Raw genomic sequence first — 27,413 nt, forward strand, 5'->3', positions numbered from 1 at the left:
ACATCTATAGAGATCTGTATTTTATATGTTTGTCTATATATATAGATATAGATATCTTGCGGTGGAGGGAACGGATGCCATTCAGAGGGACCTCGACAGGCTGGAAAGCTGGGCTCGGGTGAACCTAATGAGGTTCAACACGGCAAAGTGCAAGGCTTTGCACTTGGGCCGGATGAACCCCAGGCACCTGTACAGGCTGGGAGGAGTTGTCCTTGAGAGCAGCTCGGCAGAGAAGGACCTGGGGGTCCTGATGGACGAAAGACTCAACATGAGCCAGCAGTGCGCTCTGGCAGCACGGAAAGCAAATGGGATCCTGGGCTCCATCAGGAGAGGGGTGGTCAGCAGGGATAGGGAGGTGATCGTCCCTCTCTACTCGGCTCTTGTGAGGCCCCATCTGTTGTACTGTGTCCAGGTGTGGAGCCCTCAGTACAAAAAAGACATGGAGATTTTGGAAAGGGTCCAGAGGAGGGACAGGAAGATGATCAGGGGGCTGGAGCACCTCCCCTATGAGGACAGGCTGAGGGAGTTGGGTTTGTTCAGCCTGGAGAAGAGAAGGTTGTGGGGTGACCTTATTGCAGCCTTTCAATACCTGAAGGGAACTTACTCCCAGGAGGAGAGTAAACTCTTCAAAAGGGCTGACAATAGCAGGACTAGGGGAAATGGTTTTGAGTTAAAAGAGGGAAGATTTAGGTTGGATGTTAGGGGGAAGTTCTTCACTAGGAGAGTGGTTAGGCCCTGGAACAGGCTGCCCAGGGAGGTTGTGGCTGCCCTGTCCTTGGAGGTGTTCAAGACCAGGTTGGACAGGGCCCTGGGCAACCTGATCTAGTAAAGTTGTATGTTTGGTGGCCCTGCTAGGCAGGGGGGTTGGAACTACATGATCCTTGAGGTCCCTTCCAACCCGGGTCATTCTGTGTGATTCTGTGTGATCTATAGAGGCTCGCACAGGGAGAGGGTAAGATGGGCCGGGTTGGATGAGGCCCTGGGCAGCCTGGTCTAGTAGTAGCTCTGGAGGTTGGTGGCACTGCTTGTGGCTGTGGGGTTGGAATGATGATCCTTGGAGTCCCAAGATTCTGTGGGGTTCATTCCTCTCAGCCTGTCTTGTTTCCTTGCTTTCTAACCAGTGCTTGCTGTGTCACATTGGCTAATCTTTATCAGCACTCCCACATTGTGTGCTGTTTCAGCTTCAGCGCGCCCTCTTCCTGGCTGCTGCTTTGGGGGAATAGCATGCAGGGTTCTGTGCACTGAGCATTGCTGCTGCGTGTGTAGTGTGCTGTGCCACAGGATATGGGGAAACCATCCGTTTGTCAAAGGGGAGGTGAATTTCTGTTAAGGAAAAGGGTGGTTATTGCTGAGATAATCCTTACTCCCAAGTGGGAGAAAACACAGTGTGTTGTATGGTGTGGTAATCATAGAATCACAGAGAATCACAGAATTATCAAGGTTGGAAAAGTGGCTGGATCATCTAGTCCAACCATCACCAATACTTCCTGGCTAAATCATATTCCTCAACACCACATCCAAACGTTTCTTGAACACTCCCGTGACTGATGACTCCACCACCTCCCTGGGCAGTGCAATAACTTTGTTATACTTTTAAGCTCTTTGTTTCTCGTTATAAATAACTTTGTTTCTCATTACAGCTGATTCCTGTGAAATAAAGTGTTTTATTCCTTCAAGAAGATATTCCCTTGGGAGGAGTCTGATAGGCTTCCTGGATGTGTGGGCCAAAGTCCAATAGTGGTATAGGTCAGGAAAAAGGATTTACAGGTTTTTCTGTTCTGAAGTATTTTGGCTCCTCCTGGAGGTAAGTGCAGTGAATTTCTCAGGATAACACCTCACGGTAACTACACATGTATGGTGGTCTGTCATCCAGTGCATTCAGATGGTGAAGGACTATCAGATGTTAATTCACTTCACACAACCTATACCTTGGCATTTTGAAACACACATTGGTATTGTTGCAATACTTGCCATTCTTCTGTCTTCTTTAAACCCTCATCCCTCTTGTCAAAGAGTCTGAGCCAACTTTTTGCCTTCTCTATCTTCCCACAAAAGGCCAGGCATCTTAGGACAGCACATGCACCTCATGTAGCTTCTGCTCGCTCCACCTTATCCAGTTGTACTGCATTCATCACAGAAGAGGAGAATATAATGCTCTGTTGCTGGTATAATTTCCAGTTTAGTTTCATACATCTGAAGAACTCCGAATTAAAAGTGTTGCTCTCTTTGTTTTATTTCTCTATGTGGATGCTTTTAGCTTTGCTGAAGGGGAAAAAAAAAGAATCAGACAGTATTATACATCAGAACAGTTGCTGTCCTCAAACTTGAAGGCAAAGCTTATGCTTATGTTTGTGCAGCTGATAACCAGGAAATGACGGTAAGTAGTGTGATAGGGTGTGTGTCTTTTCTACGGACGTGGATATGAAGTTGTCCAGGATGAATCTGCTGACATAGTAACTACGTGCCTTGCTTTTATGTGTAAAGTATCAGTGCTATCACCTGCGATGGTTCCTTCTCTTCCTTCCCCCACCTTGCAAGATCCACAAGAAGCTTATGGCCATACTGCAGAAATAAGCACCATCTGAGCATTCATCTGAAAAACTAAAAACTGAAGGCCTGCCTTTGCTGTACTCTAAATACACAGGTATCCTCTGGTTTAATGCAGTTCGTGAAAGCTGCTTCAGGTATTTGTATGATCCTGAGCCCGCTAAGCTGTCATATGTGCCTGTACTTTGCTGTGCCGCCATCCCTTGATGTAGAAACCATGAGTTTTTCTTGTTGCAAAAATGAATTTGGTTTGGGTGCATTCAGGTAAGCAACCACTGTGTGCCCTGAGAGTGAGGAAAAGCAGCTGAAGTCATGGAAGGTGGTGCAGGGAAGAAGGATAAGTAGGGATGTGTGATGTGTTGCCTGCTGCAGAGCAGCAGTTAGTACGTGTTTGTATGCTTTCCTTGCTTTCATCACGGTAAATTCATGCTCCTAATTAAAACCCAAAAGATTTTGTTGCTGTAAATTCAGCCTTCACTGGATAAAATACTGGAAAGGTGCCTGCAATCTGCGTGAGAAAAGCATTTATCTACAATGTAGAGTGTAAAAACACTCCAGGGTAAGTTTTAAGGTGTTCTGTTCATGTGGAGTCACCATCCATGTCAGCACATTTCGGAGAGCTGCTCAGATGTTGGCCTTGTCTCACTACACACGTGTGTAGTTGTTGGCCCTGTGTAATCACCAGCACACGAATCAGCTGGGTGGGAAGGTTTTCATAATGGCTTGTAAAGGTGACACACACCGTTTTTATTTCTCTTGGCACACAAATAAGTTCTAATATTCCACTTTGTTGTCTGCAGTCCCTTTGGATGAATGGGGAGAGCTGTAGTGTCACAGGGGCAGCTGCCTGTAGAGCCTGTGAGAAAAGCAGGTAAAGGCACATTAAAATGAGCGCTCTGATCTTGACGCTGGAGAAGCTGCTGAGATGGTTTCCTTCTGTAATGATGGACAGAAATGCTTTGTGGAGTTGGTAACAGCTTCAAGGTAAGGGTGTGGATTCAGCTGGGTGTAGGTAAGTATCTGTGTGGTGCGAGAACTTGGGGAGGACACGGGTGAGAATGGGAAGGTTATGTATCTCAGTGTTTGTGAATGAAGCTGTGAGGAAGCAGTTGTTACATTTCTGGAAGACCTCAGGATTCCTGTGCTAACCTTCTTATGTTCTGTTTTTCAGCACAAGAAGATCCTCTTCAGGTGTCGTGGACCTGTTCTGAAGTTCAGTAGCGGTTACACAACACGGGGTGGGGGGTGCACAGGCTGCTGCAAGTCGTGGCCTCACAGGAATTAGTTTTAATCAAGAGGAAACCTCAGGTTCTCTCAGAACATCCATGAGTTTAAGTGAGGCCTCATTGGCAGTGGTGAAACAGGAAGATACTTCTGGTTTTGACACTGGATGGGAGGGTCCAGTGAGCTTCATACTTGTTCATCAGGACACAGTGATGGGCCTTGGTAGAAGTGCAGGCTGAGTCCAGCAGATGGCAGCTGTGGGGAAACTCCCAGCAAGCAGTGGCAGAAACCTGAACGGAGGGAATAGATGAGCATCTGCTCAGCTGAATAGGGATTCTTGAGACCATACATAGAGCCATGCAGGCCAGAACTACCCACAGAGCTATAATCTTGATCAAATGAGGCCATGTTTTGTGATTTAAAAACTAATAGTATTGCTTGGCCCTCGAGCTTCACTGGCTGCAGGCCCCACGCTATTGACAATAGGCCTGATCTGAGCCTGAGTTTGTACCACATCTCACTAGGGAGCCCGCACACAGTCCGTGAGCTGACAGATCCTTTAGCATGGTGGCAGTTCTTCATGCTTATGAAAAATGAGGGGTAAAGGGGGCAGGTGGGGGTGTTTTCCTTCATCAATCACAAACTACTGAAATCCAAAGCTCCACTGAAAACAACTGGAGAACAGAACTGGAAGGTGTGATTAAGGCAGTGTGACCCTTCCGTTACTGCAAACTTGCAATGCTGTTCTTTGTCCCTTGTGTGGCTCACAGAAAAAGTGGATGTGTAACATAGGCAAGACATTGCTGGAATTGGTGTTGAAAGGAAGTCCTGCAAGGAGGCTGCTAACACTGGTTATGTGTAACTGCTCACTTTCTCTGGCTATTCAGATGCAGTGGCGCAAAGTTACACATCAGTTCTGGTGCCATTCACCCAGACATTTGCAGTGTGAGCACGTTAGCAGCAATGCAGTCAGAGCATTCCTTAATGCATGTAAGCAATTTCCTTTTGGGTGAGTAACAGTGCATCATGAAGAGGCACCCAGCTGCCAGGAGGTGTCACTTGGAAGCATCTCCTGTGCTGGAATGCCCTGAGTTTGCTGCTCCTCCCTTTGACAGGGTATATTTCATATCACAGAGTTGTAGAATGTCTCGGGTTGGAAGGAACCTCAAGGATCATTAAGCACCAAACCCACATGCTGCATGCAGGGCCACCAGTCTCCATGTTTAATACTAGACCAGGCTGTCCAGGGCCCCATCCAACCTGACCTTGAACACCTCCAGGGGCAGGGCATCCACAATGTCTGTGGGCAGCTGTTCCAGCACCTCAACACTCCCGTAGTAAAGAACTTAACCCTGACGTCAAACCTAAGCCCTCCCTCCTTCGACTTAAAACCATTTCCCCTTGTGCTGTTATCTACCTTAAGACTCAACTCCCCTGTTTATAGGCTCCCCTTTAGATACTGAAAGGCTGCAATGTGGTCACCCCACAGCTTTCTTCAGGCTGAACAAGCCCAGCTCCCTCAGCCTGCCTTTGTAGGGGAGGTGCTTCAGCCCTCTAATCATTATGGCCCTCCTCTGGACCATCTCCAACATCTCCCTGCCAACTCCTACAGCACTTGGTTATGCTATTTCATGAAAGGGCAGCGTGACCTGCTCTTGCAGAAGCTACAAAAAGGACAGGCTGGGGTAGGTTGCTTTACCTGCTGTGTTGCACAACCCAGGTCTGTTCTGAACCTTGCTCTTGCACACACGAGCCTCAGGGCGCTCAAGTGAAAGGGTTTATCGCATCTTAACAGCTCTGGTGTGCTTCAGTACAGGAGAGAGATTTCAAAACTAGCCCAGGTGTTCAACTATTTACATTACCGTTCTCAAAACAGAGCTGCCATCTTATTCCCAGCTCTGAACTCATCTGTACCAGAGCTGTTTTGTACTCGGAGCCAAGAATGCAGCTGTGTGATACAGACTGGATGGCACGGCTCATTTAAGCTCAGTGCTATCTTTCACCCTTTGCTCTTCTGTGCCATGCTGCACTGTTCCTAGCATGCCAGCAGGTCTGTCTGCAGCAGCAGGGTGCTTAGCAGGCTGCTACACCTCCAGCCTTGTGCCTGCTTTTCTTTAGCCAAAGTTGGAAGCGTAGGAAGTTTGTGTGACTTCACTAAAAACCTGCAGGGGGTCAGGGAGGTGCTTGAGAGCATTTGCTGCAAGGCAGTAAAAGCTGGTGATGGGGCACCCAGCAAAATTCAGTCCTTGGGTTGCTGCAGCCTTCATCTCATTAAACAACGCACTTAAAGATGGGGTTTGGTTTGTAGGGGAGGAGCAGCAACACGTCCCTTGTGCACGGGATGGTTAATGGTGTTTTTTCTGCTTTAGGTCTCTGGTGTGTGACTGCTGAGTGTTTCGCTGTGTGCTGCCTCCTGTGCAGGCTTGAGGAGCCATGATGTCTGCGAGCAGCATTGGTGATGCTAGGTGTAGTCAAGCAAATGATGAGAGAGCTGGAGTAAGACGTGGTGCAAGTTTCCCACAGCTTTGTCTTTTGTATCTGTTACAGGGGGTACACATTTATTGTATGACTCGATTAATTTCTTACAGTTAAGGATTTACACGTTACACCTGCACACCTCGCCAAATACACCCTTTCTATTTAATGGCAAGGTAGGTTTGCACAGAGAGAACTGGGTACTCAGCCATTCCATATATAGAATAGGTGTTTTCCATGTCATTGTTATTGCAGTGCCCCCTGATAAGAGTACACAGTGGAATTCCTTACCGTGCAAACGTGTTCTGCTCTCTCCACTCTGGTAATGGTAAATAGAGTCTTTTGTGAGTCGGTGGTTTCTCTGTAATGGCCATTTCTGCTGAAATAGTACCTGCATCCCTAAAGGGATTATTAAGTAGAGGCAGATGCATTCCTGGTGTGAATTGGCAGGAGGGTGTTGCACAGCCAGGTGGGTGCTGCTCTCAGCTGGGATGTAGAACAGTGCGTTATTAATGAGTTCATCCCAGTGAAGTCCATTAACCCTCCTGCAGATCCCTGCCAGCTAAAAGCTTCTCTCAAATCCTGGGTGGTGGGGTAACCGCTGGCACAATACTACCCACTATATGCATTTATGATATATTTCCTGTATTCCTAGATATGTTTTTTCACTGTATATAAATCAATAAGCTGAGGGAAAATAGAGAAGTGCAATGTGTTGCTGACAGAAACCTGGAATAGAGTGGCAGCTCCCTGCTGAGAACTGCTCAGAGGTGTCTGAGACAGTACAGTTTGTGTGAATGTTTCTGCTTTGTTAAAAGTTTTTAATCCCATCTGTCTTTCCGACTCTCATCCCTGAGAAGGTTCTTTGGCTGCGGATTAACCTTGTCAGGAGATCCAAGGCATGTGATGTGCTTGGCGACAGGAGCAGGTACGTGTGGGGCTCTCACAAGTTGCTGTCAACAACTCAGCTTTGCAGATCTCCGGAATGGATGATGTTGCTGCTGTTCATTCTGAGTGGTTGCTGCCTCATTTATATGAGTTTGATGGTATGTCAAATATCCCAGCCTTCCCCTACAGTTCTTCATTTATCATTAGGTAAATTTAGGCACAAGTCAGAACAGCCAAGATCCTTGGCTTGGAATATGCTTACCTTCCTGTAACACTCAGTCACACACTCTGGAGTGGGTAGTTCTGCCTCTTACGTGCAGTCAATTTTCCAGCCTTATTCCTCCCAGTGCCTCCATGCAGCTGAATTTTCTCAGTGCCTTGGTGGCTGCACACAGCACTTCACTGTCAGTATTCACTCTGTGAACCAGAGCCTCATGTAAATCCACATCTGTGTGGCCATTTGGAGCTGGTGATTCAGCCAGCTGCGCTCTTCCAGCTGTTGCATCTCATCCTAGGAAAGAAAAGAAGGAAGGCTGGTTGTGTTGTGATCAAATGCTCTTCCTTAGCCCTAACCTGGAAATCTATTGCCAAGTAGGAAGGCTCTGAGTTTGCAATGCAAATGTGACACTACTTTTCTTCAAACAATCCTTCAGAGAGGTATTGAGGGGGAAAAAGTTTGATCCTTTCTTGTTTTTCAGTTGGTATTTAAGTTATAATTGAATGCACAGGGACACCACAGCTCCATCAGGTTGCTCCAGGCCTGATCCAGCCTCGCCTTGAAAGTCTCCAGGGATGGGACATCAACTACATCTCTGGGCAACCTGTTCTAGTGCCTCACCACCCTCACTGTAAAAGACTTCTTCCTTATATCTAACATATCTATCAGTCTACTCTCTTTGAACTTGAAACCATTTCCCTTTGTTCTATCACAACAAACCCTGCTAAAAAGGTCTATTTTCTTCCCCTTTTCACTTAATGTTAAGATTCGGCTATAAGACTTGAAAGTTGTTGAGCTCAAGCTTCAGAGGACCTGGGGCTGCAGTGGTACCTTCAAGGGGTGAATCATTTATGCCTCTTTGTGCTGGATGGCTTCTCTAAGTAACTCCTTCCACTTCCTACACTGATGACTCCTGGGGTTAAATAGTAGACCTCTATGGTCGCGTGCCTTAAGTACCTCACAGACAGAAGTGCCACTCTGAACGTATCAAGTGAAGGCACAACACAAGTGTCGCTGGAAACAAAGCAGTCACCACTGATATGCAAAGACTTTGCAGCCAACATGGCCCTTCTTTACAGTATTAACATTATTATCCACTAGGAAGCTATTTAATAATGTTTTTTTAAGAAGAGTTTCAAGTACTTCAATGCTTTACAGTATTGCTGCATTTTGATGCAGGTTGCTATCAATGCCATTTTATTAAGAGTTACCTTGGGAAGCATCCATAGATAACACATAACTTCTTGGATCTTCTTGGCATAGTTTGTGACTGCCAGGATTCTCATTTTTATACCTGATTTGTAGCATCACAGAGGAATAGTTGCATTCCTAAGTCCAAGACGTAGAGCAGCTTTGTAAATTCTTTAGACCAGAGTAACAGTTTTAAGGACAGCCCAGATTTTCAAGACAGGACCATTAGATTTGCATGTTTTAAACAAAATGAATCCATGCACTCTTAGAGTTGGTATTCAGACAGGGCTGGTTTGCTGGTCTATCCTGCTTACAGAGCAGCAAAGAGAACGTAGATCATGCTAGCAGTCAGAAATCCTGCTCATCTTCTCCCCCATCACAGACCCTTGTGGGGATGTCTGTATGTGCAGCACTGTCAGTGCCAGCAATGTCTGGCTGTGGCTGCAATCAGAGGGGACAGCATGGCTCCCCAGCTGCAGAATTGCAGCACCCATAATGCTAACAGGAGGGAGAGGTGCTCAGCCCTTCCTCCAGCATTGATTACAGACTGAAACTGAGACACTGTTGTTAGATCTGTGCATGGAATTAGTGGGGTATCACCAGAATCGAGGCTTGTAACGCATGCCCAGTCCATAGCTTTACTTGCAGCCTGACAAGAGGACCGTGGACATCCCAGCTCCTCTTATCCTGATTTGAGAATCCAGGTTTGTAGAACACAGGATGGCCAGAGCCCGATCCCAAATGTTACGGTGCATGTATAATTATTCTCATGTGGAATCCCTGCATTTATGGCAGCTAACGACTAGACAGTTAATGATGTGAGAACTGTGATGCTGAATGGGTTCAATTCTCATGCTGTGTTACAGGGAAGCTAATTTCTCTCTTGAGATGTCTGTTCCTCTCAGCTGATTACAGGACAGCCCAAAGGTACCCATCTTAAGTAACCCTCACCCATCATGTCTGCTGGCTGATGTTACTCACACTGGGTAATGCCTGCCTCATCTCTGAAGGTGTGTAGGTGTTTATCATATTTCATGGGATCTGGTTTCATAGCTGATGGCATCAACCACGACAGTTACTTCTATGACTAGCAGATGGTCGTGAGCTTGTGTGAAACCAGTAGCGTTCCACATGGGAGCAGTTGCACAGGTGTTTATAACTCAGACTGTTGTTGACTGCAGCACTGTTAGGAGACACCTAATGAACAGCAGTTGTGAGTGATGATGGAACAGCAATACAGCAAACTAGAGACCAACTCCAGCAGAAGACTGAAGATTTCTAAGGCATTTTCCACAATGGCTTCCAACAGCGGGTTATTTCTGGCTGTCCGTTCCACGAAACACAGATAGCAGCAAACACACAGGGGCAGGATCTGTGTCCTTGCCTTCTGCAGGCCTGGAGCCTTTGGAACCAGCTCCAAGGCTGTGTCCAAAGTGCAAGAAGGGTGGCTGATTTATTTGAAGGCAGATAAGTGCCATGGGAATGATTGGAAGGATTCAAGGAACAGAGTCAGAATGATAAAATGAGGTTATTGTGGACAGGGATATATTCATGGCATCAGTGCATGCTGTGGCTCTTCCAATACACTTTAGCAGAGCTGCCTGTAGGGTTTTAAGTGTGCCCATTGCTTGAGCTCTGTTTAAGGTTAATGATATGGAAAACCTGGCTTGTGATTCCTTGCTTCGAGGACCCGTTGGTGTACATGTGGGCTTTCAGGTTATGGAAATGACCCATTATTTATAAAAAAGCCTCTTCCTGTTTGTGGTGATGCAGTGAAATACTGAGTCATCCCTAAACCTTTAGCTGTTGATTGAAATTATTATGAGAAGCTAACAAAAAATATGAACAGTGTCTAGTTCTTAATGTTGGGACTGAATGCTTGCATTCACTGTGAGCTGGAATTTTTGATTCCCTAAAGCAAGGTTGAATTGTATCATTGCATCTTTTCCAAAGAGGAGGCAGCTCTGGTTCGCTTTTGTTTTCCATCCCATGGCCAACCCACGTGGATGAATGGATGAGGTATGGGAAGGTCGTGTTCCAGTCTCATCGTGATTACAGTGCTTGTGGCACTGTTAAATAGAGCCAAACTGTAAAGAAAGCATGCCTTAGAGCTGCACTGCAGGTCTGTAGTTATCAAGACTGACTTTATTCCATACACAAACTCCTCTGGTTTTATAGGACTTACAGTATCTGTTTGTATGCCCTCACTCTGTGCCTTTAGTGTGTCATGGCTGTAGCCACTCCCGTCCTCAGTTTTTCCAATGTGGAAAAACGGGCAACTTCCCAAAACAAGCTTTTGCTTTTCCCGCAGATGTCTCATGTCTGCCTTGCAGCAATGCTATGATGTGATGTTTCATCTTGTGAGAAGCCAAGGGGAAGAGAAGTCACTATAGTAAAAACATCTATTCACAAGCTATTTAAACTCCTGTTTAGCTGAACTAAAACAAGCACTAAGGCCAGCTGGGACTGCAATGATTAAAGTCTTTGTAGTTATTACAGGGTTTGGTTTTCTACTGAATCAACACATGCTGCAGACTAAGATGAAGGAAGGAAGTATGCGCTGGTACAATAACAGGCAAAAATACCACTCATTACCCTTCTGCTGACTGGCCATGTGTGGCTTCGGATAGACACGTCTGTCTTCTAAGATAAATCAGCAATGCAAAACCCAACTGTTTATAAGAATGCCATTTCTTTAAACACACAAAGATCAGTTTTAGAACCATGGAGGTGCTGAGCAGCACGCAGAGCACTTGTGTCTCACAGAAATCCAGCCGAACCAAGTACCCAGGCATCCAAGAGCTGACTGAAAGCAGCAGTGAAGCTGGAGGGCGAGCTTCCTCTTCTCACTTGTCCCTGAAATTCCCCAGCCAAAATGAACCACAGAAATGTCTTAGGATCACAGAATGGTTTGGGTTGGAAGGGTCCTTAAAGATCACAGAGTTCCAACTGTCTGCCATGGGCTGGTTGCCCCCACCAGCTAAGGCTGCCCTGAGCCCATCCAGCCTGGCCTGTAGCACCTCAAGGGATGGGGCACCCACCACAGTGCCAGAGACTCACCACCCTCAGCAAACTATTTCCCCAGCATCCAATCTAAATCTCCCCTCTTTTAGTTTGAAACCATCCCCCTTGTCCTATCTCTATCTACCCATGCAAAAAGTTGATTTCCCTCCTCTCCCTTTAAGTAGTGGAGGGCCATATGGAGATCTCCATGCAGCCTTCTCCAAGCTGAACAAGCCCAGCTCCCTCAGCCTTTATAAGAGAGGAGCTCCAGTCCATGTCTTCTTCAGCCAGAACAGCCCCTCACACACAATGAGGAAAACATAGGGTGCTCTTAAATAGCTGATCGCTGGGTTGAGAAGACTCAGATTGACCAGAATGGCTGTGAGGAGATACTGTAGTGAATAAATATTAATTACTTTTATAAACCCAAATGGATGCTGAGACCAGCTTGTTATAGCTGTTAAAGCCTGAATGCCATTTCTCATAGTGAAATCACGGAATCATAGAATGGCCTGGTTTGAAAAGGACCACAATGATCATCCAGTTCCAACCCACTGTTATGTGCAGGGTTGCCAACCACCAGACCAGGCTGTCCAGAGCCACATCCAGCCTGGCCTTGAATGCCTGCAGGGATGGGGCATCCACAGCCTCCCTGGGCAACCTGTTCCAGTGCATCACCACTCACAATTTGCAAACTGCTGTTGGAGATGATGCAGCCATCAACCGCATGTTAAATGTCTGAAAAGACCTTTAGTTACTGCATCAAGCATTGCCAGAGAACCCCATCAAACTGCTACTATGGAGTAACAGTGAGATTCAAAGCTGTGGCACAGGCACTGCATGACTACCTGGCACTGAGCTGAAGGTGCAGCTGTTGTCTGCGTGCATCACTAAAATGGCCTGAGACCAAACTACACACTTAATATCCAACAGCCACCAATGCTCAGTAACACGTTAACCACGTCAATAAACAAGTGGCTAAACAGGTGCTGGGTTCTCGTGGTTAAAAGAAAACCAGACCTTCATTAAATTCTAAGATAAGGTTAGGAGAGGTTATCTGCTGCATTTACTTGGGAACTGGCTAATTTCAGTCTCTTAGTTTGTTGACTTGACTAAAATTGCCAATAAAATCATATAAAATACAGCCCATTGCTTTATTTTTTAATCAGTTTGGTGAAATTAAATGTTAATTGGGCAAGAAATGCACTTTGGAAGGTTTACATTTGCACACCCTCCCTTTGGATGCAGTCCATACCCATGAATCGAGACCTGTTTCAATTCATCACATTGAAACCCAGGTCACGGGCTCAGAAGGCGGACAGCAGCTCTGGAGTGAAATCCTGAGCCTCCTGTTTACTCCTACAGAGACAGCACATAGACTGCAGCATCCCAGGAATCAAAGGCCAGGACAGTTTCCATCTCACACTGCTGGGAATGGAGCTGTTTATCAATTCTAAGGACATGCCTTTGGACGTGCTCGCACGCCTTTATTCACCTCCATTAATCAATACAAGATAAACAATTGCCAAATACATTTGCCCTTAATAAATGCCTGTGTTTGAAGCAAGACCAAGTAAGTAGGCAGTTATGTAGAGCAATAGCCAAGTTCTTCAGGGCAAAAAAGCCACTCAGCCTATTTTCCCAGCCTGCAGAGGCGGTGCCCGTTCTGTTCCTGCCTGTTCATTTTCTGCATCTATTTCTGTTCATTATTATCTATCATGTTCCTTGGAAGATTCATTTCTAAACTTTCTGTTCTGCTTAAATAAAAGCATTCTCTGCTTAAAAGTACTTGTACGCTCTAGTAAAGATCTGCTCGCTGGAGTTAAGTGTTCTGTGCTTTGAGATCTGCTGCCTCTACCACGCTGCTAATATCATTATATGTTAATTACCTCCAAAATGACTTTGCCTTCCTGTAGCTGTCATACAAGATTATAACATGAATTCCTTAGTTAAAAGCTGAAAACGGTGTTCTGCTGCCCAGTGCTTAAGTGTATTCATTTGCCCACTTATAAGACAAGACTGGCTTGCAAAACACAGCAATTTACATGTCAGTCCATCGCTAAACTTTGGCCTGGAAACATCAAAGTGCAGTCATGATCATTCCTATTTACACAAGCTGAGTACATAGGTGAAGTGTGATATGAGGGCAAGGCAGAGAAAGACTCCTGAAGCACCTCACTGGAACCAACCTGCACCAAGATACATTAATCAATTAGTTGGATTTTTCGCCTTTGGACACTTTAGGGTTTGCAAATTGTGCAGCATGGGGCTCTTTTTAATATGTGCGAAGCTTGTCCAAAGCCTATTTGCTGCCCCTAGACATATTCCAGTGTTTTGCAGTGTTTCACACAGCATGAGTAATAAAAATAAGTATGTATGTGCTTCCTTATTCCTAATGCAGTAAGAGCATGAAAAGAGGGCAAAAGGGGAAGCGAGAATTTCTGCTGAAAAGAGAAGAAGAAGAAAAACCAGCTCCCTGTGATCCATTTTTTATCTGGGTAGATTCCAGATTTTATTTGGGCAACCCACCTGCTTAGTGCTGAGTCCCATTGCACTCCAGCAGCTGGTCAGTACATACATTCATACATAGAATACCCAGGGCATGTTTCAGTATCAGCACAGTTTCCAGCTTCTTTCACAGTTGTTAATGACAAAACGTGCCTTTCACCCCTTGTCTATTCATATGTCATGCTGTGCCGTACCCAAGGCAGGAGCTGAGCACAAGGAACCTGCCCAAAGCACTGGCTCCCTTGGCACACCTCCAGGCGGTGATCCTCATAGCAAACCCCAACCTGCCTGATGCTCCCAGTGCAAAGAGGGCACTTTAACGCCTTGCAGGTTGTTTATGATTAACGAGTTGAGCAGCACTTACTGGAAGCAGGGGTTTTTTTTTAGACAAGCACAGCACTGCAAACAGACAGGGATATTTAGGCAGCTGGGTGCTCCTTTCCTTCTGCAGCGTGCAGGAGAACTGTTGTTGGAGTCTTTTTTCCTTGTTAGCAAGTCAGTCAGGTGGATGGTAAAGCACTTAGGAATCAGCCCAGGGCTTCTGTGATGCTCTCGAAGAGGAGCATTGTCAGTGAGATCCTCTGAAGATGGATGAAGACAGCTTGGGAGCCAAGAGCAGCATAAAAGGTGTGTAATGATGTCCGTGTAATGATGTGCTGCTGCTTACTCTGGCCCCACAAAAGATGAAGCCATGTTTCATATGCTTAAAATTAAATGGACTAAACACGTTGCTTGGTTCCTCTTTAATTCTTTTAATCTTCTTATGAGATAAAAAATAGGCTTAAGTAAAAAACTATTATTTAATGTAAAGAGCTGAGGGGGGCGATCTCTTCCTTATCTGTTTTGTAATGACAAAAGCTGTCCCTAGGAAAGCTATTCCACCCAGCAGGTAATGCCTCCTTACTCAACATCCACAAAGATTCCTGGGAGCCAATTACAATCACAGCAGCAAGAAGAGTCAGACTGTAGTTAAACCTTCCAGCCCTCACACAGCAACAGGAAAATCCTGTTTGAAGAATAAGGGAAGAACCTATTTGAGACCACAAGAGACACTCTGCCATTTCTCCATGCACTATATGGCTATAAGTGACCTCAGAGTCTGGCCCGCTATGGGTCTTTACTTACTATTTTTCAATATTCTTTTACAGAAGGGGGACTGTCCAGGCTGGGATAAGGGGGGATGGGTTTCTTCAGCACACAGTCTGAAGTTGCACAGTGGAAGCTTAGGTTGGATCATGGAGAGGGTGGTCAGGTATTGGAATGAGATGCCCAGGGCAGTGGTGGAGTCCCCATCCCTGGAGGTATTTAAGAGACGCTGAGGGACACAGAGCAGCAATAAGATGCAGTAGCTGAGGTGGATGGTTGGACTTGGTGATTTTTTAGATCTTTTCCAACCAAAATGATTTGAGGGGGTTGGAACAGCTGACCCCCAGACGTCCCTTCCAAGCCATGTAACTCTGATTCTGTCACTCCACAATTCCATACACCCACAGAAATCTTTCAGAATATAAAGCAATCGTTGGTCTACTAGTGCAAGCAGGGCCCTCCATACCAACACTTCTACAAATGTAAGCAAACTAGAAGAGATTTTTAGCCAACAATCACAACTTTCCTTCCCAGAAAAACACCCCGAGGAGCAACATCAAATTAACTTCACACAGGTTCCTTCTAATCCAACCAAAGAGCCAAAAGGAACAAACACCACCCATCTGATCTGCTGACTTCAGGGAAAACTGCTCTGCATCTCAGAGACAAACCTTCTGATAGGCAGTGTTCTGCTGTTAAATTAAAGAGAATCTCAAACTTTCCTAGAAAATAACATATACATTATACATGTATACATATATACGTATATAAATGCTTTAGCAGGGGGGTTGGACTCGATGATCTCTTGAGGTCCCTTCCAACCCCTGCAATGCTGTGATTCTGTGATTACAGTTCCCTTATATATGTATATATACTTCTGTAGTAGGTGACAAAGACATTGGCAACATAAATTTAGTAGAAAAGATCTCAAACCAATTTAAATTCTTGTTTGAGTTAAAAGATACTCAGAGAGGGGAAAAAAAAGCATTAAAGATAGGCAATTCTGTAGGGCCTCATGGAGAACAGCGCTTGTGCAGGCTGCATGTGTGTTATGTAAATTACCTCCAGCTTTTCCAGTGGGTTAACACAAGGCAAGCAGCTTTCATGCCATCAATGGAGAGCAGGATATGATGGATTTGGCTCCTTGAAATAACAAGTTAATGACCAGTCATCTTCAGTTCCTTCAGTCCGGAGCAGATAAAATGTTGTTTGTGAGCATCTGGGAAACTACGAGGAAAGGAGTAGCAGCCACCATGGATTCATCACTGCAGTCACATTTCTTTCTATGCCAGGCTAACGCTCAGGTGTGAAACTTATTGGTCCAAATACAAGATGAGGAGGAGCTGGTGAGGCAGTTGTTTTTTCCTTCCAAATAGATCTGGAAAATAAATGGATCACAACACCCATCCATCATCTCTCATACCTTGCCAAGAACGGCGTCTGCATTGATCCCAGAGGCTGGAACGTGTCCCTGTCCTGAGGTGGATCCATATGCTGTTGATGTTTGTCAGGGAGACCAGAAAGAGCATTCCAGTCTTAGTATAGTTTACTGCACAGAGCTGGCAGGTTACAACCACTGTGAAAAGAGGACCTATGAGAGACAGGTACAGTCTCCCATGCACACTTCACAACATTCAGTAAGGATTCAATGCACTAAAACACCAGAATATATGGACAATCCTTCATCTAGACACAGCTGTGATCAGGACTGGAGGGGCCACCCTTCTGCTTGGCAGCTCCCAGCAACCACAGCCTTCTGAACAACCTGAACACTATCTCACTGCACAGAATTCACTCACTAAACTCTCGGGTGGCTGAATTGCCAAAGGTGGATGAGAACTAAGATTGCCAAACACTGCTACAGATTATCTCTCCCATATTTATTGATATCTACCCCAAACTCATTGAAACTGGCTGTAAAAGTGGACCTTGCTGTTGCAGCAAGGGGTAACTGGTGGGTGTGATGCAATATGATAGGAGAAGTTTGGGTTAGAAGAAGAGCTCGTCCCCTTATCTTTCCGAAAAACCACTGACAGAGAGTGTTGCTCATTGCCCGTCTCCTAAAAACAATATTGGGCTCTGAATGAAAATGTTTTGAAAATATATTTTAGTAAACACACCTTTAATTCTGATACATGTGTTCCAGCTTATCACGGCTGCTCCCCCTCGAGCCCTCAGTCTGCTTGTAGGGAAGGCAAGGAGAGCAGGCCAGAAGGAATGTGAATTCCTGAATTCTGAAAGCGCAAGCCTTGTCACTACAGCCTTGCTTGATTGAATGGATCTACAGAGACAGTTTCTGTAGCAACCCAGAACCTCGCCCAGCAAAATGTCACCCAGCAGTCACAGGTAATGCAGAGCAGTCATAACTATATGCCTGGGTAGCTGCAGATGACACGGAAATGCCAAAGCAAAGTAGATCTGGGCCTCGAGCCCTCCATTCTCAAAGACCCAAGAAGAGCTTTCAGGCTAAGTCAGGTAGAGCTAACAACCCAGCTGTGACAATTATATCAGGCACCAGGGTTGTTAGTATTATCCCAAATGTTTCAGATATCTCAGTCTTACATCACATGATTGTAGGGGTTGGGAGGGACCTCCAGAGATCGAGTCCAACCCCCCTGCTAAAGCAGGTTCCCTACATCATAGCACTGCATTTACTGCAGACTGCATTTCCAGTGTTTCCTAGGTCTGACCTTACAAACAAAACCAGGCTCTGCACATTCACAGTGACCCGGGTGCTGAGCTCTAAATAGGAGATAATCCAGCTATAAAAAGCTTGTGGTTATTTGAGAGAGGTCAACAAGGTACAACTCTAAATGTGAATAGAAGCGTGAGAAGCAGTATGAGTCCTACTTAACCCGGACAACGAGTGATCCCATTGGCAGGGCTCAGAGGCATGGCTTATATTTACAGGTTTGCTGACTTAGCAATTCCAGGACCAGAACAACATTCAGCAAGCAATGCATTTACAGGCAAAAACTTTAGTTTCAAGAGAAACAATAGTTTTTAAATGTTGCAAATAGTAGAGTTATAGTATTATGGACTAGCAAGCATACTGTAAGGCTATTCTGTTTGTGTAAGAGACCCTCAGCAAAAGAAAAACAGACTTAACAAACATCAAAGAAGCCAGGGCCTCCACACAAGGCTGGATTGCCTCACTCTGTGGGTAGGTTGGGATGCAACAGGCATCAAGATACTCCCCTCTATCTTCCTTATCTCTATCCAAGGACAAGCAGATGTCCAGAAATAATGATTGAGTGCTGAGTGAGCAAATGTTACATGTTAAATAATCAGTGATTTATGCTTAGCTGGCATCAGAGATACCATCCTGATCAATTATTTGGATATTTCCAGCACGGTTTGGATAGAAGCAATATATTGTAGTGATTAAACGTGGTCCTACCTTGAAGAGGCTTTGCCAGCTCTTGGATTTGATGATCTTCAAGGTCTTTTCCAACCTGGGTAATTCTAATTCTATGATTCTCTTCCACTTTAACTGCATTGGCAAACTTTCTGGTTGAGACAGTTGTGCAGATGAAGGACTGAAGAATGACATGATGGCAGAGCTGCTTTGGAGGCTTGGAGGGACAGTATTTCCTCCTTTGGGAGGAAATTTTACTACTCGGAAAGGGTAGTCAGGCATTGGAATTCACTGCCCAGGGAGGTGGTGGAGTCACCGACCATGGGAGTGTTCAAGAAATGCTTGGATGTGGTGTTGAGGAATATGATTTAGCCAGGAAGTATCGGTGATGGTTGGACTGGATGATCTTCCAGGTCTTTTCCAGCCTTGATAATTCTGTGATTCTGTGAACCACAGAGAAACACCATCTGCTTCCTTAAGTGAATCTGGGCTGGAGAACAAAGGACTTGAGCTCATGTACAGTGAGGTGATCTACATGTAATTAAACTGATGTTCGAAAACCTACAGTACAGTGAGGTAATCTACATGTAATTAAACTGATGTTTGAAAACCTACGGTGTTTGACTCTGGTAGTATCTGCAACCTTAGATGTTTGGGAAAGTACTTAATTCTTGAATGGCTTCTTACCACGGTTTAGTGGGCAAATACTGGTGGTAGGTGGATGGACTGGATGATGCTTTAGGTCTTTTCCAACCTTGGTGATTCTATGATAGTATTTCTCACTGCCCTGCCTGCCTCATAGAGTTCAGTTTCGTTTCCTCATAAAGGAGCAGCATTTTGGAAGGGCTGTGGAGAAAACACTTCGCCACCGAGTTTATTTCCACAAGCTTTATTATTATCTTTGGGAGAATATCATGAGCAGGCTTTGTTACTACGACTACGGAAAGCCGCGTTACCACAACAACGGCTGGCCAATAGCGAACCTGTTCTAGTAAATGTGTATGTTTGATCTAGTAAAGGTTTATGTTTGGTGGCCCTGCTAGGCAGGGGGTTGGAACTACATGATCCTTGAGGTCCCTTCCAACCCGGGTCATTCTGTGACTGATTCTGTGTGACTCTGTGGAGGGTGAGGAGGAAAGGCAGGATCGCAGCGGAGCACCAATCAGAACTGAGGGCTGAAGGGGAAGGCGGGAGGGATTGGCCCGGGGAGTTAGAGGAGGGGAGTGGGGAAAAACAACCAATCGTAAGTCTGAACGCAGAGGTGAGGGCGGGTTTTTGGCCATAGCAACCAATCATCTGTAGATTGAGATGGTCCAGCGAATCACATCACGTTCTTCAGGTCGAGCCAATCGCATGCGGAGCGGTTGAGCGTCACCCAATGGGGACGCGCTGAGCGAACAAAAGGGGCATTCCAAGCTGCCGGCCCCTTTTTTCCCTCAGCCCAATTTCACATGACGCAACGGTTGGAGGAAGCGGTTCGCGAGCCGTAGCCGCCGCCGCCGCCATTTTGTGAGCGTTGAGACTTGAGCCGGCGGTGGTCGGAAGCGCATCGGCGATCCGGACGGCATTAGCAGCGTCATTAAGCAGCCAGGATGCGGTAGAGGAGCCCAGCGGCAGCGGAGGGGGGGAAGCGTCGCTCGGCGGCGGAGGCGGCAGGGGAATCGCAGAGAGGGGGCCGTCGGTCGGTGGGTCGGGTCCTGGTGCGGGCCCCGGTTGGAGGAACATGTCGGCCCCGGAGAGCAGCGCTGGTAGCAGCGAGGCCCGGGAGGACACGTGCCGCGATTACCAGTCATTGTTGGAGGACCTGACGTTCAACAGCAAACCTCACATCAACATGCTGACCATCCTGGCCAAGGAGAACGTGCCCTTCGCCAAGGACATCGTCTCCCTGATCGAGGCGCAAATCGCCAAGGTTTTTATATTCAACCGCCTACTACTCCTACCTATACTGCTGGGGGGACCGGCCGGGGTCAGGAGAAAGGGCTGAGGGACGGAGGAGGCAGGGAGAGAAGGAGGGCCCGAGAGAGGGAGGCAGCGGGGCCGAGGCTGGGAGGGGGAGGGAAGGGGAGCAGGGCTCGGGGCCTCAAGTGAGGTGCTCCCAGGGTCAGAGATGGCAATGGGGGGAGCAGGGAGAGCTGAGGGAGGGGGGGTGGGGGCAGCAGGCCCGGGGGTCGTCGTTGGGAGCAAGCGGAGGACAGCGTGGCTCGGCAGGGAGCATGGCCCTCCCCTAAGCGGCCTTTTACCCCTCCCTTCCTGGCCAGGCTGAGGGCTGCCCCTTATTCCCACACCCCGTAGGGAACAGGGGACCCGAGGGCACCCGGACGGGTTGGGGTCCCTTGGGTTCGGTAGCAGATGCAACATGGCGGCCTGGCCGTGACTGGGCAGAGCCTCGCCCTTGGAACTGAGTTTTCCCCTTTAAACTGGTGTCAAAACCGTTGAATTTAGCAATTTCTAACGTAGATAACGATTTTATAAGTCTCGTTAGCGAGAGCCTGACCTTGTGCAGGTTTGTTGTTTCCCCCCCCCCAATTTATATCCAGGTAGCGTGAAGGAATATAAATAAGGTTGAGTTTATAGCACGGAAATCGTCCGCTTTAGAAAGGCTAAGTATAATGATTTATTTTAAAGTATTGTTTGTAGTTTGAAAGATAAGGTTATTTTCCCAGTGAGATATTAACTGGAGGAGTAAGGGTGGGGGGGCTGATCTTGCAGGGAAGTTTTGAGGTGAAAGGCGATCATCTGCTCTTAGTAGGGAAGTGTGTGTGTTGCTGGTCGGGTGATTCTTGTGTTTTCTGCTTAGAGAAAGCGATGTGGGCTTGGGGTAACCCATTTGGCTTGCAGGTGGCTGTTTGCCCTAAGTAAAGCGAGTGCTGTGTTATCTTCACGTGTCTTGGTTAGCGAGGTTGATTTGGTGAGGATGGGAAGAAGAAATTCTCCCCGACTGTGTAGAAAAGCCTGTAGGATCCTAACATGGCGTCTGAAAGGCACGTGATAGAAAAGGAAGGGAAAGAGGAGGCTCCCTCTGAGCCCAACCCAGGCAGTTGCTGACATCAGTCAGCCTCAGAACACGGATGGGGGCGGGGTGGGGGGTTACTGTACCTTTCTATTGCAGCTTTCTGTAAGAAAAGGGTTATTTCTTCAATCCACCGTGTGTTCTTGCCAGTCACCCCTTCCCCATTGTCTCCCTTGCTCCCTCTAATACCAGGCTCCCTCTAATATAGGCCTTTTTTTCCCCCCTTTGGCTTTAAATCGCTGTTTATAATGGTGAGAATTGTATTGTCTTAATGCTGGGGAGGGAAAGATCTCTTACATTATTTAATCTGTCTTTCTACCAATGCAGGATGGCTCTTTAGCGTTCCACAGACCTCTTCCAGTCTAGTTTAAATGCTACCAGTGGCCAAGCTTTGCCATTCCTTGGGGAGGTGACGTCATAATCGAATAGATCTCACCATTATATCTCCTAAAGGGCAGTGGTGGATGTATATAACATGTGATAAATATCAATGCTGTCAAATTTCTTCATTTCTGGGTGTTTTAGAGCCTGCCCTGAAGTGTGTTTTTAATTTTTTTTTCCTCCTTCTTTTGAAAAGCTGTCTTTAATCTTGTATCAATGGTTAGTTTTGCCTTAGTTACTATTTTGTGACTGTGGTTTATTCAAGGCAAGTTTTCTTAGTTGTTTTTTTTGGGGAGAAGTGCTCTCCTTTGCTTAAGCCACTTTTAAAAAGTGTTGCCTGGAGGCAGTTTTGTTTAGTGTAAAAACTGGAGTGCTCTGCTTTACGACTGAATTAATGGCTCTGAAATGTGTGACTGCTATGATAAAAAAATATGTAAATAAAAAAGTGTGAAATATGTATTTGTCTTTTTATTTACCATTGTATAGTGCAGAGTTTGTTTCTGAGACCCATTTTGTGTACAAAGTTGGTTTTTAAAGTCTTTTTTTTTTCTTTGCAAGTTTGTGACTCGGGGTTTGATTATGGTTTGATTTTCAGTTGTTTTTTTTTTTTTTAAGTTTTTTTTTAGGAAACTAATAAAAAAAAAACCAAAGCCACACATTTCCAACAATAGCTTTCATACGTTATTTGAAAGAAGAGTGGGAATTCTGTGGTGATGAGCTCAGCGTTAGCATTCTGTGTGTTCTGGTGGTATGCGGAGCCTCCCTGCTGTTGGTTTAGCTCTGTGTGGGTCTCTTTCTTTGCTTTAGGGGGTACTGTCTAGATCACCTGAAAACAAGAGGTTCAAATCTGGGATTCCATTTGTGTGGTTATTGGAACGTGGGCTAGAGAACATAATAAACATTACCAAAAAATGAAGACTTAAATAACCCAACTCTTTTGAAGTCACGGTTCTTAGACTGTGCCACCTGAGTAGCTGATGTTGGAAGGAGGGCACTGCTAAACTAATGCTGTCACATTTTGAAGTAGGCTTCCTTAATTTCTGTGTGATTACTTCTAACTACTCCCAAACACATGAAGTTGTTAAACTTGTTACAGTGCCTTTGCTATTAAATGAATCCTCTGGCATCTCCGACTTGAATCTTAGCTGTGTATAGTGAGCTACTTCCGTTCCTCGGTGAAATGGAAGAGTGTAGCGTGCTCTGTTAGTAGCTCTTGGGCGCTTGTGCTGCTGAGACAGCTCTTTGTTACCCTGAAAGCTGACTTAGAAGGTCAGAAACTGTACACGATCCTTTTCTATATAAAGGAAAGCATTCACAATGTAGAGTAGCGTTTTTAATGTGCCTTTGTGTAGGCTGCATTAAAGAACTAACCAATATTTCACGGACATGTTAATATTAAGCAGCTTCACATCCATTTTTTAATCTAAGCTGGAGAGATGCCCCTATTCTAACACTTGCATATTAGCTTCTTTACAGCCCGCTATTAGGTCATAAGTTTAGCACTCAAACTAGGTAGTACAAGTGCTGTAAACAATACTTTCAACATGTTGCGATTAGTTCTAGCTTAGCTGTGCACTTTTCTGGCTTTTCATGTACAAAATACATCAGCTGCCTGCATTTACCTTTTTTTTTCTATGCTCAGAGGCAGTGACACCCTCCCCTCCCCATTAACAAGAGACTGTCCTTTTCGGTGTTTAGTTTTGGGTCACGGTCAATTAATATACACCTAAAAGTGAGGATACTTGATTTACCCATATAAAAGCTTTGTTGACTCGGTGCCCTTCTGTGAACCACTTCAATGGGGAAGGATTTAAATCTAAAATTGTAAAGCAAAAGTGATTCCAGACACTTATCTGGACAATGGGGCTGTGAAGTGAGGTGGTGCTGATCATCATAGGAGCCTGTCCTGTTTAAAAAGAACAATGAAGTTACTCTGATTTCATGCTGAGTTACCAGATGGTGAATGGGACTTAAAACTATTATGAGTTGGATGTTCCTGTCTAAAGGCATGTCGGTCAGCACGGAGCTTGTGGTGGTGTCTTTCACCTTGTTCTCTTCAGCTGTTTGCTCACTGATGCTTTCTGGAACTTTGTTGTGCCTTCTGCTGATGAAAGCCAGTGGTGGGCATTAAAAGCACCTTGATTGGGGCCCGGTAGATCTTTTTCCTGCATTGGAAGTTGTAGCTGGCCACCATCCATGCTTCTGTTTCACAGACTTGCTACAAGTTTTGAATGTGGATTTAAAACCAACAAAAAAAAGACTTCTCAAGCTGCCACTTGTAGCAAAGATGTATCCTGAGTGTGAAGACTCCCCTGCTGTGGAAATTGTGCTTGTGATTCCTGAGCTTTCCTGTCTGTACCCAGTCGACTTGGTGATTGGGTTTGGTCTGGATTTAGGACTTGGTCTTCGCATCCAGCTGACAAGTGCCAACAGAGACTGGGACTGCTTGCTCCGTTCCCTTGGATTACAGTGATATAGTTGTGACCTTTTCTGCGTGTGGCTTGTGAAAGGACTGTGATGTTCAACGTATAATCTGCTACTACCGAAGTTCTCTAACTCGGGCTGTTCACAGGAAGTCTGATTTGTGTTCTGTGAGATGGAGAAAAGCAGCATTCGGGAGGTCCAAGTGATAAACTATTTTTTAGAAGTTCCTTGAAGTGCTAGCGATGGCTTCCTGCTCATTTCAAGTTACTTTCTCCAGTGGGTTTTGAAAGGCTGCACTCAGTACACTAGCAGTAATACTGTCTTGTGGGCTTCTTTTTTCTTTTTTTTTTTTTCCCCCTTTTTTCACCCCAAAGCTTTGAGACAAACAGGATTAACCCCAAGTTGTTCCTTTTCTCTGTGGTAGACCCACCGCATTATACTTTGAACTGAGTATTTGATTTTCCAGATTTAAGTTTTTAAGTTTTTGTATAAACCAAAACCAAAATCCCAAGCAAATCCCTTGGTGTGGATAGTGGCAACCCAAAAGAGAGGTCTGTATTTCTGGGATTGGTAATCCCTTTATATATAGTTTAACGTATGTCTTTGTTGTACTAAACTTCTCAGTTTCTTCTTCTTACTCCAGGCTCCTGCGTCAGAGAAGCTTCCTGTTATGTACCTTATGGATTCCATTGTCAAGAAAGTTGGAAGAGAGTATCTTACTGCATTTACTAAAAACCTAGTTGCAACATTTATTTGTGTATTTGAAAAGGTATATTTACACTTTCAGAAAAGTTCTGTATTTAAGCAAAGTTGTTCCTGGTAAAATAAATACATGCTCTCAGCTTTGGGTTTTCTTGGGTACCGAACCAGAAGAACTAATTGCTTTTTATGAATGGCAAATACTGTATCTATAATGTGGAAGGGCATTCCTGCTGTTGTCAAGCCTGTAAGTTAAGTTAGTAGAACAGTTAATTATGAATTGCTGATTTATTTTTTAAGGAAGTAGTTAGTCTTTGTGTCAGGAATATATTGAAAATCAGTTTCTCTTAGAGGTTTCTGAGCTCTCTGAGTTAGATTTGTCTGATTCACTTAATTTTTGATGTGAAAAATGGGTGCTTAAATTGCAACAAATACCACTAGCAGCTGATATTCTTCAAGTGGTCTGTGATTAAAAAACATGATGGGCGAGGGGGGGAGGTTGTGAGAGTATATTATTGCTTTGTTACGTTAAAGATACCCATTTTAATTTCATTCAGTGTTGAAAATTGCTGCCAAATGTATTCACTTTTTTTTTTTCCTAAGTCTTTAAACCCAGTGAAGTAATTGTGCTTATTCCTCAATGAGAATGGCAAATCCAAGTCCGGCTTTTGAAAGACTGGACTTGAATGGGTTTAAGTTGAATTAATGGTTAATTTCTGTGGTTTCCTGTATGCCCTAACATAACAAAGTGGCACTGCATCTGAATGAGATAAGTGGAGCTTTGGTGTATTTGTTATTGCATAGCAGCGAGGATCTGTGATCCCAGAATGTTTTATATCTGTTTTTCAGGTGTACAATGAGTGACTAAATAAGGGGTAGATTGTAATAGTGAGCTCAGAGATATTGAACTCCTTTGTATAGAGTAGATAGGCAGGCATTTACTTATTTTTCCAATATTGGTTTGTGTTCTTTCACATAGTTGCATTTAAACTTGCAGCTGAAGCTCTGGGTAATTCATTTGCTGAGTTTTGTAGTTAACTGTCCAATAAGCTAACTAGAACTATTAAATTGATATTCAATATGTAAAGTGTCAGTCACTTTAGATAACTCATGATATCGCAAGATGAAATTCTCACCCTGACATTGCTAGAGATTCTGTTTTATCAGTAAATGATCACTGAAGGTATCTTTAAACACTTAGCGATGTCAGAAACTGGCTCAGTCATGGCAGCAGTGAACTTGATACCCTCACACTGAAAGTTGTGTAGAGGCACCTCCCACCCATACTAGCTAAGTATGAGTTACTTTTATTGAAGTTCCTGCCCTCTTTTTCAAAGAACTTCTGAACTTTCTGGACAACGTGTCTTAATGTGACACCTAAAATAAAACTGTAGCCCGAAAAAGGTTGAAAAGCCAAAAAAAAAAGGGTCAATGTGTAATGGTTGAGTTAGCATGTTCACAGTAGGGCAGCAGCATGTGTTTTGTCAGCAGATGTTTTCCATTTGTTTAAATTAACTACTTGAGTTATGAGATTAATTGAATTTTTTCTTTAATGTGAGTTTTGAGCTTAATTGCTACATCTGATTGCAAAGAGAAAATGGGTTGTAGCACTATTAGTGCTTGATTTATGGGTCTGATTTTGCAGTTGAACTGAAATGTACTTGAGTTCGTTTTGACTCATACACCTTTTGTTGGATTTATTAGGGGGAAAAAAACCTTCAGTGATTAAACAGCTCAACAAAACACTTTCTCTGTTCAGAAAGTTTGTTGTTCTCTGATTTGGTTGTTGTTGCTGTGTGCCGCTCAGCACGAACATTTGAGTTACTGTATTGTTTCAGAGGCATTTTCTTTGGATATTTTTGTCGCTGTATTTTTTTTGACAGAAATTGGCCAAGTAAAATGAGAATTTTGGTAATGGAAAAGCTGAAAGAAAATTCTCAGAGAACGGTAATACACAATTAAACCTTCACATGTCCGCATTTGAACTTCTGTTACCGATTCTGTTGGTGTAGATGTATCAATCTACACCACTTACAAGTTCTTTGTAGCCAGTTCGTTGTGTTAAAATGATAACTTTGGTAAGAATATAAAGCATATGAGATCTTAAGTTCTACAGAAAAGTATAGGTTGTTTTATATTAACTTAACAAGCCATAGAATTGTTTTATTGTTTTAGGTGGATGCAAATACTAGGAAAAGTTTATTTAAATTACGCTCCACATGGGACGATATTTTTCCTTTGAAGAAACTGTATGCACTTGACGTCAGAGTCAACTCATTAGATCCTGCTTGGCCAATTAAACCTCTGCCCCTAAATGTGAATACTTCTAGCATCCATGTGAATCCTAAGTTTTTAAATAAATCGGTAAGTCTCTATACCTACTGTATGAACAGATGGCA

The 27,413-nt window shown here is 44.7% G+C and overlaps 1 protein-coding gene and 1 long non-coding RNA gene across 2 annotated transcripts in view; one reads left to right on the forward strand and one right to left on the reverse strand.

Annotated features, from left to right (window-relative positions):
- Nucleotides 1–1,644: 1,644 nt before the first annotated feature.
- LOC116652782 lies at nt 1,645–16,509 on the reverse strand. Its single transcript, XR_004305994.1, has 2 exons — nt 16,202–16,509; nt 1,645–7,645 (listed from the first exon to the last, which is right to left on the reverse strand). It is a non-coding gene; the product is annotated as an uncharacterized LOC116652782 (long non-coding RNA).
- Nucleotides 16,510–19,880: 3,371 nt separating this feature from the next.
- PCF11 (PCF11 cleavage and polyadenylation factor subunit) overlaps nt 19,881–27,413 on the forward strand; it is a 22,946-nt gene continuing 15,413 nt past the window's right edge. Inside the window, 3 exon segments of the mRNA XM_015852382.2 lie at nt 19,881–20,409; nt 24,959–25,084; nt 27,190–27,378. Of these exon segments, the coding sequence (XP_015707868.2) occupies nt 20,221–20,409; nt 24,959–25,084; nt 27,190–27,378 (504 nt within the window). The 5' untranslated portion in view covers nt 19,881–20,220.

The sequence above is a fragment of the Coturnix japonica genome, chromosome 1, assembly GCF_001577835.2.
Source record: "Coturnix japonica isolate 7356 chromosome 1, Coturnix japonica 2.1, whole genome shotgun sequence".
Lineage (NCBI taxonomy): Eukaryota > Metazoa > Chordata > Aves > Galliformes > Phasianidae > Coturnix > Coturnix japonica.